The sequence below is a fragment of the Zeus faber genome, assembly GCF_960531495.2.
Source record: "Zeus faber genome assembly, chromosome: 12".
Taxonomy (NCBI): Eukaryota; Metazoa; Chordata; class Actinopteri; order Zeiformes; family Zeidae; genus Zeus; species Zeus faber.
Window position 1 is genome coordinate 13,709,118 of NC_137196.1, and position 15,053 is coordinate 13,724,170.

Sequence of the window (15,053 nt, forward strand, 5' to 3'; positions counted from 1 at the left end):
TACTACTAGTTGCCACCTTTAAAAAAAGAATGGTTAAGGCTTTTTCCCCTGTCAAAACTGGTGGTTAAGGAGCATTAACACATTCTACAAAGACGTTGAAACCTGTCTTAACTCGATACTCGATGAACATCCTCATGTACTGTGACGTTGGTTGTTGATGTAAATTACCTGCTCTCAACCTTCATTAAATATCATTTTGTTCTCTCTATTGCTGCCTGACAAAGGTTGGAGAGAGATTCCCTACTTTTTTTTAATTGGACCACAGGATTTTGTTTTCCTGGCCTATTCTTATTTCAGAAGGTTTTATTTACACATTTGACATGCACCAATCCACTGTTTTTCAGTTCCGATTCCGATACATATGTGCCGATACTGATTCTGATACCAGAGCTCTTTTCTTATTTATTGTTGTTGGTATTATGCATAAGGTTACATGAGGCTGTAGTAAACCACACATCACTTCTTAATTAAAGAAAAGAGAGCAAAACATATACAAAAATCTATTAAAATTAAAAAATAGAGCAATTTATTTGAACTAGATGTAAATTAGGCTTCACATACTTAACATTTTACCGTCACATACAAACAGGTGTAGGTTTTCAAAGTGAATATTTTGAAGATGAAGAACTGGATCTGGACCTTTGAATCATATGTCAAAGTCTGTGTCTGTGGGGGGACAGACATTTCTAAAACTTTGTTCTCCTGCACGTAGATCGTTATACACCCTTTGAATATAAAAATGTATCGGTTAAGCAATGTAAATTTTCAGTGTTTGTATAAAATAAAAATAAAAAACACAGCTCCCCTGTTGTATTTATTTATAGGTCAGTCTTAACCGTTCCAATGTGGCGGCGACGTTGACATAGGATTATTTTGGTTTTAAACCAGACGCGACCAGCGAGCCCTAGGACGTATCTGTACTTTTTAATCCTCATCCGGTGATAATTTTCAGTGTGGCACTGCACGGATGGCACTACAACTCCTAGTTGTTCTATGGCGGCGCATCCTATATACATCGGAATCATGACATTTTAAGGGGCAACACGGCTGAATGGCCGCTTCAATCCGTGACGGTTTGTCCAATGACGTCGGCATCCAATATGAGCATCCGATACCGATATTGGATCGGATTGGTCCCATCTCTTATACATACTCAAACCTCTTCTCTTTGTCAGTAGTTGTGAGCAGCATCTTGTGTAATCAAATTTGTTTTTGAATACTATGCTGTGAATTACTCCTGCTTATCTGATTTAACTTCATAAGTTTTGTCAACGTGTCCACTTTTGTGTCCACACGGGCAGGTGCCATACTCCCATTTTCTGGCAGTTTTACTCAGTCCGTCTCTCAAGGCAGGGCAAGTGGGAATGCAAGCTCATCACATTCCTCTCCCTCTGGGTCAGCGGAGAGAAGGGGAGGAGTGTTAAGTTGAGAGGGGGTGAGGGAAAATCGTTGTTTAACTTGTGTAAAAGTCCAGCACTGTTTGAACAGACTTCCCTCAAAGTGGAACTGTAACTGGGAATGCGAGATGTGGATGTGGAATGGGGGATAGGGATGGACTCTGGCACACATGCTACCACATAGGTGTGAGGCTATAAATAGCCTGTAAATAAAGGGGTGGGTGTTAAAGGCCCCGGGTGCTTTAACTCTACACTAAAACTGTGGGAATGGGACACCGTGGCTCAACTGTTAACACTGGAGGCAGTAATGTGTAAGAGCCTGTTATCTTGCAGAGCAGGACCAACTTTTATGAGAGACAGACAAAACATTTTCTTTCTGCACTGGTATTTTGTAGAAACAAACCCTGACTAATCGTTTTTTTTTTTCTTTTCTTTTAAAAATTAAATTCTTACCTTGTATGTTTTCCAACCACTAAAAAGCCATTGGGAATTTCCAAACGTTTACATCCATGTGGTTTATTTGTTGTTTAGTATATATTTCTTTTATTGCACTTGTGTTTCAATAATATCAAAGACAGGTCTTTCGTTATGTTTTTGGTTTATGTATTTTATACATTATTTCATTTTATACGTTATTTTCCTCCACTTGCAGGATGACTCTCCGGAGTGGGACGACCTGGTTAATTCTCCTGCAGTGTTGTACCCAGCAGACGATGAGCCATTTTCTTGGCCGGGCCCCAAAACTGTGCGTCTACATCGCACTTCACAAGGCTTTGGCTTTACCCTGCGCCACTTCATTGTCTACCCACCGGAGTCGACTGTGCACCCAGCCTTCCCGGTAAAACCGGCCACCACCAGATTAACTTCTCAGAAACTTAGCTCCGAGTTAGGGTTACCTGAATATTGTTTGCTTTGCCTTTGAGATAATACTGAGTTAATACTTGTGTGCTGAATACCATGTCTCAGGAAAATGAACTCATATGAACATCTGTTTTATTCTTCTTTACAGGAAGAAGATCATGGCCGCCGAGGTAAGCAGAAAACCGCAGCTGTACCTCTTGGTGTCTACCCTGCAGCTCTGCTCACTCAGAGCAGTGCTTCCAGCTTATAATGACTCTTAATCCATCAGCTCTTTGGCTCTTTTTTTTACTTCCTTATGCGTGGAGAACAATGTAGCCCCTGTGTGTCACTGACCTTTGTGGAGGCATGAAAGAGTTTGTTCAGCAGCACCTGTTTCTGTCCTGCACTGACCTTCTCTTTCATAGAGCACCACTGTATTTTGTCTCTGCTTCACTCCCTCACCACAGAAAGCTTATCCTAAATAGGTGGTTTCAGTTTTTAATGGATTGTGCTTATGTGACTCTCCCAGTCCCCTTAAGCCTGATGCGGCTGTTTGTTGGTCCTCTTGTAAAGAAGATAATGTCAATGACAATATTGCCGAAACAGACAATATACTGTACTTCTCAAAACATGGCAAAAAGAGTCCTGTCCGCTTTTGTCAATGATTAATGACTGTGACAGTGAGGTGTTCTCCTCGCAGCACGTTTGTGTGTTCAACCATTTGTTTAGTCTGAGCAGCCCATCTTGACCACAGGGGGGATCACAGTCACTTGGACTCTTTCAACTATAAATAAATAATTATCATAGCCCCTGGATTCTATGTTAATGTTGTTGTCTAGGAAAAGGTAGGAGTAACTGATCTCACTGTCCATTTCAGAGGTAAACAACTTGTGGACAGACATTCCTTTTGCTGTGAAAATAAGTTAAGGTCTTGGAAGAAGGAAGACTCTGAGACACGCAGGGTAGTAATAAACTATTTTAAATGTAGGGGAACACAACCTCAAGAGTTTAATTCGGGTATCGACATTGTACTGACTTGGTCTGAATTCATCACTCCAGATACACTTTTGACCAGACTAACCATTCCATCTCACAGTTTGCCCTATTGGCCAACACAGACCTGCATACCTGCACACATTTTGTGTACCAACTACGCAATTCTTAGTCAAAATACGCAGGTAAGAAATGCCAGCTGAAACTATATATATACACTACTCACAAAATGTTATGGATATTCGGCTTTCAGGTGAAATATCAGGATGAACCTAAAATGCACTATAACCTTTACAGGTGAACTTAATTTGACCTTCTCTAAACTTTTGAATGCACATGTCCAACTGTTCAATGTTTCAGTACTTTTTGCACAACTTGCTGTTCTCTAACAAGGAGCTGAACGGCAAAATTCACAACCGGTGTTTGATCCATGAATCGACCAATACATTTCCTGGTTCAATTAGAATTGGTATTTAAACAGTCCTCTTCATCATGCTGTTCACATTTTGACATCATGAGACCAAGACGACGCCTAACAACTGATCAACAGTACCTCGCCATTGGGAGGCGGCAAACAGGATGTTCTCAGAGGGAAGTGGCCACTGAGCATAGAGTGTCACAGAGTGTCATCAGCAGGTTGCAACAGAGATACAGAGACATTAGAAGAGTCACAGAAAGGCATAGAAGTGGATGTCCTTTGGCCACATCCCACACTGATGACCGCTTCATTGTGAACAGTGCCCTGCGGAACCGGATGATGAATGCCACTCAACTCCAGGCACATTTAAGGGAGGTGAGAGGTACCCAAGTGTCACGTCAGACCATTCAAAACCATTTACATCAGCGTGGCCTGCGTGCTAGACGACCTGCAAGGGTACCTGACCAGGGAGCATTTACGCTGGACGAGGCACCAGTGGGCCTCAGTGCTGTTCTCTGATGAAAGTCGATTCACGTTGAGCAGAAATGATGGCCGCCAACGATGTTGGACACGTCAAGGAGAGCGCTATGCATCAGCCACTGGTGTCACCAGACGAGCCTTTGGTGGTGGTGGTGTTACAGTGTGGGCAGGTGTGTCTAGTCAATACAGACTGCCCTACACTTTGTGAATGGTACAGTGACAAGCCCATACTACCTGAACAACATCATTAATCCAGTCATTGTGCCCCTGCATGAACAACACAGGCCTCATTTCATCTTCATGGACGACAATGCTCCAGCTCATGGAGGTCGCATCATTAGGGAACGGCTGCTGGAGACTGGGGCACCTCAAATGGAGTGGCCTGCACTTTCTCCAGACCTCAATCCCATAGAAAACCTATGGGATCAGCTGAGTTGCCGTGTAGAGGCTGGTCACTCTGTGCCCCAGAACCTCAATGACCTGAGGGCCGCCCTTCAAGAAGAGTGGGGGGCCAGGCCTCAGCAGACAATAAGTCGACTTGTGAACAGCGTGAGATGTCGTTGTCAAGCTGTAATTGATGCTCAAGGGCACATGACAAGTTATTGAGACATTGACTTTTTTTGTTGTGGTAAACCCACCACTGTTGTTGGCTTTTGTTTCAATAAATTGTTTGAGATGAGGAAATCACCATTTCATGCTTCTACTTAAATGCCCTACTGTCATGATATAAGATCACTGTAGCGTGAACTTTTTACATTTTCCATAAAATTCACCCGAAAGCCAAATATCCCTAACTTTTTGTGAGTAGTGTGTGTAGCACAAAATTGTGACTGTAATGTTAACATATAAAACGTGAGATGCACCTATTGATCAGCCGGTGACCGAAATTGGTCCGTTTTCACAGGCTGATCTGTGTCTGATATATTTTCCGATTCTGTGCCGGTCAAATTTACACGGCTGATACTGCTCATGTACTGTACTTGTTACTTTACAAGATGATGCATTTTAAGGGGTATATCCTAAAGAGATAAATTGGTATATATAGTTAGCCGTAGTAGCTCACATACGATGTGATTGGCCTTGTTACGAGGCGGCTATGATGTGAATAACTGAGGGAGTCGTTTAGCTGCAGTAACTAACGCCACAGACTCCCTGTTACACTGTTATGGTACTCAAACTATTTAACCAAGGTTTGGCAGGTCTGCAAACATGAAGTCCTGCTGGGCCAAAAGTTTAGTCAAATGACCATTTATCTTAAATCAATAACCATTGCCATACGATTGTGAGCCTCTGTGCGGCGCTGTTCTGGAAAAGCTCTATGGGTATGTTTGGAAGTAAGCCTTCAAAAAACCTGCGACGCATGATCCATTGAACCCAGAACTGAAAGACCTGCATTGGGCGGCGGGGTGATGTACAGTATACACAAACGACAAGAGCAGTCGTTAAACAATGGGCATTGTTTAACATGGTTGTGGGGAAGCATTTTGTGTGTTGTACAAGCTTTTGGTGCATTTAATTAGTTTCTCAAGGCAATCAGAAATGTTTGCAAACTGTAGCCTACTGCTGGTATCAATATTTACAGTGTGCTAGCTGAGTGAATACAGTATTTTTGTGATTTGGAATGGGGTGGCTAGCTCGCCAACTAGAATTGATGGAAATTGTTCTTTAGTTTGGTCTGTAAAAGATAGGTTTCTAGCTAGAGTTTTAATCTTATGTAACTCTGGTGTGGGCTTGCTACACCACCTGCCATAACAATATGCATAAATGTGTATAGAGAAATAAAATGTTAAAACCACAGTTCTTAAAAAAAAAAAAGTTATTCTAATAGGTATACGGTTATAATATGATGCATGTTGGCTAAATAGAAATTAAGCAGCCATGAGCGGGTTTTGCATCACCCAGCTTTTACTAGTAGTTATATTTCATCCTCTTCCAACAGTATCAAGCAATGGTAGTTAATTAACTAAAAATTAAAATGTATTCAAAACCATTTCAATCAGTAGTCAGTCAGTATGGCACATTCAAAATAAAACAAAAAACCCAAGAACCCCCATGATATCACTCAGCACTACTACGACAAGGTAGTTCAAATATCAATTGCAGACTTCCTGCTGCACCATCTGACAGAATCAAGTCATGCAAGTTTGTCATTACATGTCTGTTTAGTTTTTCCTATGTGTGCTACCAGGCCTGGAATATGTTATTATCCGCAGTGGACAACAATACAAGAGTGGCTGTTTCAGTGGTGCAGTGTACATGTTAGTGTATGGACTCCATAAACTAATAATTTCATGGCCTTTCTGCTTTTCACAATTTGACTTTGAAACTAGTTGTGTGAATTCTACCAAACAAAACTAACTTAACGGACCTGCCCTTGGAATATACACGATAGGATACATGTAATATCCTCTAAATCTGAAATACTCCGGTAGAGAGAGTTCTGGTCTGGACCTTCTCCGTGCCTGTGCCTGACTAAGGGGAAGTCTATTAAATAATTCTGCCAGTTGCATAGTGTTTGACAGAGAGACTTGTTTGCTACGAAAGTGGAGAGGAAAACAACAACCTGTGATGGTCGCAGTCCAAAACTGGCCTGGCTACTGCTCAGGATCGCGCTAAATTATGTTATTGCATTAGAGGCCCCAGCTTCCTTAGACAAAGCGCTTTTATCACAACTCATGGGTGACGAACTGGTGATTTAGGTGCTGTTTTGACCATTTGTTCTATGTTCAGTTTCCTCATCGTGTTAGTTAGGTTGGTACACCTTTGGAAATCACAGCTTTAAATTGTACCTGATGTATTTATCCGTTGGTATGTGTATTCAATGTCCACATGCTTTGTGGTTTTGGTCCAGGTTTAGGATGAAGGCTGTAGAAGTTGCTGACATGAGACAGATCTCTCAAGATATTGGGACACTAACAAGAAATTCACAATTGATTTAGAATTCACCATACACATTATAGCTCATAAAATCATTGAGGAAATAAAAACACTTAAGACCCAAAATACCATTAGATATTCTCAATTATACGGTAATAAATACAGAAGTTTATGAAGAGTCCAAATCTCAACACATTCAGATGTGTAATGACCAGAAATGCTAAGAAATGCTTGACATGCTGTTTCATTGCAAATTGGGCAGAGATATTGGTGCCTCGAAAGGAACAAGGATACATTTTCAGATTTCCATTCTAGATATACAATTCAGGCAGCAGTGATGTGGCAGTGGATATGTAGTTTTGCAGTGTGCCACCAGAGGGAGCAGGACATAATGCTTCAGTTGTGTTCATATTGGAAGGGCACAGGACTCCTGATGCATTATTACATAATCTTATTTCCATGGACATGACTGTGTAATGCTATGTGTGTCAGAGGGGAAACGGATGATGTAGTTGTGTGCGAGTGCACTATTTTTCTTTCCGTTATATAGCATTATTATTGGCATTAAATATGGTGCAGGACGCAACAACTAATCTTAATAGACTAAACTCATACCCTCTTCTTGAGTCCTCAGTCACTAAAGGCCTCAAAATACATGGGACATTTCCTACATAATTTTTTATTCATGTATATTTTCCCTCTCTCTTCAAACAAATTGCTGCCCGTAGTAATTGCATTTTAATAACCTACCGTGAATAAAATCCTCACTATATTGACATTGTGGTCACCACAATGAGAAGTATATGCCACTTTTTAATAGATTTCTTTCTATTTTCACCTGCTGCTCGCTGCTGGGACTCATTCACTGTGTTCTCTGCATTATTATGTTCTACCTGAACACCATAACGTTTACTCGTTTGAAACAAGTTGAGTTTGACTGTTAAATTGGCTTCTGCTAGGGCAAGGGGAGTAGAGGCGTTGTGCAGCTGAGCTAACCACCTCAGTTTGCTTGTGCTGTTTTTCTACCGTCTTCCTTTTTTTTCTGAAGCCTTGCAGCTGCTAGGAGACAGCAGAAGCATGAGCAAACAGGTTTTCCTCTTTAATGGTATTCTTCCAACTCCTATATCCAAACAATCTCCCACTATTGGGAGTTTCTTTCTCTCCGCCAATTAATTAGCACTTCTATTCAGAACAGTTGTAAAGTGGGAAGGCATAGGCCAAAAAGTCTTTAGCTGGCACGGTGGTAATTCACATAATGCATCTCGGAACAAACCTCACTTGTTCTCTCATTAGCTTTAATGCACATTCACTCTGCATCCTCTTGATTTTCACTATTTACTATTCTTTACCTTACTACTACTTTACTTACTACTCGCTCTGGCCATCAATAGACGTTTTGGTCGTTATAGTCAAGCTGCTATGTCTGGTTCAAACTCATGAGTGACATGTTTAAATGTTGTTTTCCACCCTGCAAGATTTATTCGCCAACTGTGTTTATGGTTCTATTAATATGTGGCAAAATCAAGCCACATCTTCTCTGTATGCAACATGTTCATTAAATACTTAACAAATTATTTATACACTGAATCCTGATGAATACAGACTTGAATATAGTTAATATTATGCCCTGTAGCACAATCTTATGTTCAGAATTGGGCGCAATAGTCCGCACATATATGAACCCAACAAGTAACAATAACCATGAGCAATTACATAATATAAGGAACATGTATTTTTTTGAGTTTTGAAATCTTTGCATTATTTTTGTGTTTTGCCTCAAAGATTTGTTACAATTACAACAAAAATGTTTTGCCCACTACACGCAATTGAGTGTGTAGTGGGCAAAACAGTTAAACCACTTACCTTATTTTATTTATTTATAGGTTTGATAATACATTACTACTGTGAGGGCAGTTTTCTGTTGATTTACAAAGTGCCATAAAATAATTCTGTTCCCCAAAGTGGATTAATAATCAGGATAAATATTCATGCTCACAGTCAACTAAAATAATCTTGATTATCATTTCAGCCATAACCATGCAGCCTTATTTCAGAATTATAACCGCCCTGAGTTGCAGTGTAGGAAACCCACCTACAGCCGCAAACACCGCCTGATTATAGAATTACACTGTAACCATAACAAGTGAACTTCTGTCGTCACAAATACACCGGAGCAGAGACAAAAGAACACTCGTCCATTGAACTTTAACGAAGGGCCAACTACCCTGGGCCCTGCATATTGCTGCCTGCAGCTATATTTATGATAGTTCTTGTTGGTGACAGAGACATTTTGTAAACAATTATCTACCCATTTCTGATTTAGCACAGATTTATTTCAAGCTAGATGGATGAGATGAAAAAAACATGTTGGTCGAACTGCATTCCTTTAGGCTAGACATGTGTCGGTAACTAAGGCCCAAAACTGCTTTTTATTTAAATTTTTTTATTTTTATTTTTTCCAGGGAGACCACGGAATAGGCTAGAACCAATGGACACCATCTTCGTGAAGCAAGTGAAGGAAGGGGGACCAGCTCACGGCGCAGGCCTCTGCACAGGTTCATCAATCTCTAACCAAAGCTTATTGTGTATGACAGCCCTGTCTACCAGGAACTCACATCACCAATGATTTTAATGTTTTGTCTCAGCACTGATAAACCCAAGCCACTCCATGATTGTAAACCCAATGACCGATTCTCTATTTATCACTTTTACCTGTTGAAGACTCGCTACCCGTACCACTTTTTCACAATTGAGATTAGTTCGGAAATCTAAACCGGCTGATGCCAAGTACCTATCCACTCCGCTTTTACTTAATACCATGAACTTACACAGTATGTTTAGAAGCCCTTAGGGGGGGTGGAAATGCTCAATTGTCAAAAAGCAGAAAATACTCAAGTTGCTTTTATTCAATATCTGATGTTTCATATTAATTTAATTTAATGATCTTTATTGTCATTATACTCGGGTACAATGACATTTTGCATGGCTTCTACCGATGTAGTTAACATAAAACGTCCTGGTGGCTCAACTGACACCCAAACACCCACACCAGTGGGTGTCACAGTGTGACACATGGTTCTTGATATTGGATTTTTGTACTGGGAATATTCTCTATTAGCCCATTTCAGTCAGGTGTCAGACAAGCTGATCACAACTACTCATCACCTATTGTTTTTATTTCCCACAGGAGACAGACTAGTGAAGGTGAATGGACTAAGTATCATCGGGAAAACGTATTCTGATGTCATAGCTTTTATCCAAGATAGGTGAGTTTGCAAATTCCCCCGAACATTGTTGACTGGTGTATTCTGCCTGAAATAAATTCAATGAGTGTATTTTGTTGGCTTACAGTGAATCTATTCTTGAACTCTGTGTGATGCCAAAGGATGAGGACATACTTCAGCTGGTGAGTTTCTTTAACAGCCCTCAAGTCTGATAGGGTTTCACTTCCTGTTTTCATGGTCTGCAAAACAAGGGAGGCTGTGTCTCTCTCTCCTTCCGTAATGCATGTGATTGAGTGTCAGAATGCTGCTCTAGTTCTGGGTGTGCTGTTGGGACGGCAGGGTGTGATCCATCCCTTCAGAGTTCTATCTGGGCCTCCTAACCAGGCCAGAACAGATTGTCCTCCATAACGACCATGTAGCGTCATGAGGAGATGTCCTCATTGGAGTGGCTTGGAGCACACTTACTCATTAAACATTACAGATGAACTCTGTGATGTAAATAAAATGGGTCACAGGGAGGTCATATGGTTAATGGAGGGCAAATGTTTGTTTAGAAAGTTTATTATTCTGATACAATGTGCCATTATAGTCCCTGTAGGGAGACACGCTTTGCACTCATTCAGTCAGATTTCCCTTGCTGAACACATTATAGCGTCCACATACATTCATTCACATTCATGCATACATCCTGCACCATCCACCTGTCCCTCGAGGATACGTAACTATAAAGCATTTACCTTGTGCAGTGAACTCTATGCTGGTCTTTCTCTCTGTCTGACCTTCTGTCCTTATGCATAATTAAATGAACGTCAGATGTGTTTTAGTGCATGTGACAGCTTCGCAGGTTGCACACCTGAGGCAGGCTCCAAGAGTTTGAGCCAATAGATTTGAATGGTGTCAGTTTATGTTTAGGGCCGACCGATATGGAATTTTTGTCACTGATACCAATTTTGGGGGACAAAAAAAAATCCCGATAATTGATATTAAAATGAATGTGTATTAATAAAATAGAGTGTATGATAACAAAATAAATATTTTCTAGAATAACTTATATAAAATCAGTTTGAACCTTTTATATAATTAACTCAAATAGCCGTAACACAAATGATTATCATAAAAAGCTTCTGGTGCTCTGTCCAGTCCTTTATGGCATAGTATGCACACGTTTATTTAACAAATCTAAAATGAAATTAGTATTTTATAAAACAAAATAAATAAAAATTATCCCTCTTTATTTGTTACTGTTGTATTTTTTAAGTATGTCTTTTTAAGCACCTTTCACATATGCACTCCTTCCCAGCAATGTTCCGGAACCGTTCTTGCATAGGGTCATGTGTCGGAGTAGGGATGAATATTCCGGGAAATCTGTTCCGGACATTTCCCACCTCACGACCGAGTAACATTTCTGGGAAAATGCCGGGATGGCTGTGTTGTGAATGGAAGCCGTAACATTGGTAGTCTAATCGGAATACGCTAGCACAAATAGTGCGTTTTCACAAATATTTATTTTGTACAAATACTTGATGCTGAGGTTGGAGCTGCCAGGCAGGAGGAAAAGAGGAAGGCCAAAGAGAAGGTTTATGGATGTGGTGAGGGAGGACATGCAGGCGGTTGGTGTAAGGGAGGAAGATGCGCAGAACAGAACGTATTGGAGGCAGATGATCCGCTGTGGGGAGCCCTAACGGGAGCAGCCGAAAGAAGAAGAAGAATACTTTAAAATGATTTGTTTTCAGAAAGAAAAAAAACATTCAGGAAAAATGGTGTGTCCGAACCGCGGCTGCAAAGACGAGACACTTAAACACGTCCAGTCTATGGAGACGGGTCTTTTTATCTCCGTTTGGTCTGTTAGGCGTATATTTACTAATTTATATATTTATTGCCTTGTTTATTTATTTCAGGCTTTATTCCATAGGCATATTTATTTTTATTAGCGTGCTACATCCACATACATCCTCTTTGTGGGTGCAAATGAATGAGTCTGTGCGACTCCGTCTGTCGCTCTCCGGCGCGGGGGGGGGGGGGGGGGGCGGACCGGGACACTGGGTAACTTCTGCTGGACTGTCCCTTGCCCCATCTATCCCGGCATTATCATGGAATGTGTGGAAAGGCACAAGACGCAAATTTTCCTAAATCTAGCTACATGTACAGTCAGTGGACACACACAAAGAAAAAAACACACAGCAACTACTTACATTTCCCTCGTTTGCAGTTTTGTCACAGACAGTTGGTATTAATTCCTCTTTCTTTTAGAAATATTTGTGGCGGGCTCTGTAGCCAACAACAGAGCACTTCCCATGTAGCTCTAAGCTTCAATGCTAGCTGGTCCGGTCGCACCTGAGCCGTGGGTGGAGTTCCTCAGATGGGCGATGGTTCCATTTAGAATAAACAGGGCAGCAAAGCTAAATAGGCTCGTTTTAGGACATGTTTTCTGAAACGGACAGCTCGCAAATAAATTACAGAGTTGTCTTTATTTCACAGTTTGTGTTAGTAGGCCAATCAGAGACCCAAATGTTTGTGCACAAGCACCGAGAAACAAAATAATGGTCATTTGCATAATAGGTCCCCTTTGAATAAATAAATAATGCTACACGTTAAATAGAAGGCATCAAATAGGCCCCGTAATTGGTATCGGCCAATACTTCTTCCAGCTATCGTTGTTTGGCCCCAAAAATCCAGATCGGAGCACCCTTAATAAGTATTATTCTTCCAGTTAATAACGTATCTGGTGTTGGTTTCTTGTATTATAGCATTGTAAATGGCAGTTAACAATATAATGCTAGAAACTATATGACCATTAAAAGTCAGTGTTCCGATGAGGATTTAATATAGTGGTTCTGCCTGTTAGAAAGGTGTTTAATTGATTGACCATACCGTCAATTAGATGCTCTTTATTTACCAAATAACTAGTAATCGTAATTAAGTATTTAGTTAACTCGACTATTCAACCCTTGGCCAGATGGATTCAAAGGGTTCTTTCATCTTTCAATACCAAAGATATTAAGATAACAAGTTGGGAAATAGTCTTAATATAATTTTTTTATAAGAATAATTACATAAATATTAAAAATAAGTTTTGCTTTTTCAATAATTCCTTGATCTTAAACAACATTTGTATTAGAATATTTGTATTGCAAATGTTCTCACACCAAATTGTATACACTATGAGTAGGATACATAGGATTCTTTGTTCATCTCCCCTCACCGCATACTGTTGCAAGGTTGTTTTTGGTATTCTCCCTGATTGGTTTTTGCTTTTCTCTTAAACTATGTGAACTCGACACAGTAACTAGACACTCTCTGTTACCTGTTTGCATTTCTCAAATCCTTAAGTTTTCATGCAAGCTGCTGTCAGTTTCTGATGACTGGCAAAAACATTCTGCAGGATCAAGGTAGACTGAGGCGATTCTCCATTCCAATAGCATAACAAATCACATTGAGCACCCTGTCCATATCATTTTTATTATCTGACAGACTATTTATAATGAGTAATATTATGACAGACTTGGGTTATGAGCTTGGCCAAATCTCTTCCCTTGTGGACCATTAATGGCTGTGGTGAATCACCATAATTGACTCGATGTAAAATTGACCTCCTCGCTTGGGAGCCTACTATGTATGTAGCTTCCTGAATACTTTCCTGGAATGGAAAATCAATGTGTCATTTGATTATAATCAATTCCATCTGCCCAAGTACCCAACACCAATGACTGAAGGAAGCTTGTGGTCATTTCTCAACAGTCCAGTTTTTTTTCCCCCACTATTTGTTTTTATAGTGTAAAAACTAAAACACATTTACCCATCTAACCTACATCCTCTGACAGCCCTACCTTTTCCACTGTCTCATTTCCCATTGGCTGCCACCCACCAACCTACCCTGTTAGTTCCTCCTCATCTTACCCCTCTGCTTCCTCATCCAATCAATGCTAAAGCCGAATCTGTGTTGCACATCTGTTGCACTAGCAGCCACTGGTCAGATTTAGTCCGTCCCCCATCCCCCATAAAAAAAGAAAAATACAAAAATCGGTGTAGCTAGTGATGTATTCAGAATGAGAGGATTATCATTGATGCTATCACGGTGAAATTACACTGTAGGGGGCTGAGGCAGCACACAGCAAGTGCTTAGAGACAGACAGCAGTTGCTTAGCAAAGATACAGAGGGAACACTCTTGGGGGAGGAGGGGAGGAGGGGGTGTTTGTGTGTGTGTGTGTGTGTGTGTGTGTGTGTGTGTGTGAGCGGGAGAGGCAGAAGAAAATACACAACGAAGAAGGGAAGGGAACAGCTCTGAAAGCAGCCTCGGTCAGCTGAGCATTGTGTTTTGAACAGGTTGATGCTGAAGGAGAGTGAGTGGAGGGGAGGGAGTGGGAGGGGGAAGCAGAAACATCTGAACTGAATGTATAATCAGCGGCTGCTGCCGCTGTCATGTGAGCGATAGCAGAGGAAGAGGCAGAGCGGAGGAAGCACCGTGTTCTGGCTGCTGACAGAGGGAACCGAGAGATGGAGTCTTAACAGCAGCGCGGGTGGCAGGCTGCTGCTCCTGCCGTCTCGCCCCGGGCAGACTGGCACAAGCGGGTGGCACCGCTAGCGTGGTCGACCCTGCCACATCTCCCCATCGTCTCCTGCCGTAGCCCGCACCGCTCCCGTGACTCCGGTGTATTTTTAGCGCACCGCGACCAGGCATAGCCGTGCCCGCTTTCCACTTTGATTCCTCTGTCAGGCTGTTCTTTCCCTCACAACGTGCATGTTTGGTTCCGCTAGCCTCTCCCTTCTCTTCCACTCTCTCTCTCTCTCTCTCTCTCTCTCTCTCTCTCTCTCTCTCTCTCTCT

General features: G+C 41.3%; 2 protein-coding genes across 2 annotated transcripts in view; one reads left to right on the forward strand and one right to left on the reverse strand.

Annotated features, from left to right (window-relative positions):
• The window catches only part of vps4b (vacuolar protein sorting 4 homolog B), a 376,929-nt gene that overhangs the window by 26,220 nt on the left and 335,656 nt on the right, over positions 1-15,053 (reverse strand). The gene's annotated exons all lie outside the window — the stretch shown is intronic.
• The window catches only part of arhgap21b (Rho GTPase activating protein 21b), a gene marked incomplete at its 5' end in the record, with an annotated part of 41,628 nt that overhangs the window by 5,410 nt on the left and 21,165 nt on the right, over positions 1-15,053 (forward strand). Inside the window, 5 exons of the mRNA XM_080011010.1 lie at positions 2,050-2,235; positions 2,407-2,428; positions 9,468-9,560; positions 10,193-10,271; positions 10,357-10,411. Of these exons, the coding sequence (XP_079867136.1) occupies positions 2,050-2,235; positions 2,407-2,428; positions 9,468-9,560; positions 10,193-10,271; positions 10,357-10,411 (435 nt within the window). The remainder of the gene's footprint in view (positions 1-2,049; positions 2,236-2,406; positions 2,429-9,467; positions 9,561-10,192; positions 10,272-10,356; positions 10,412-15,053) is intronic.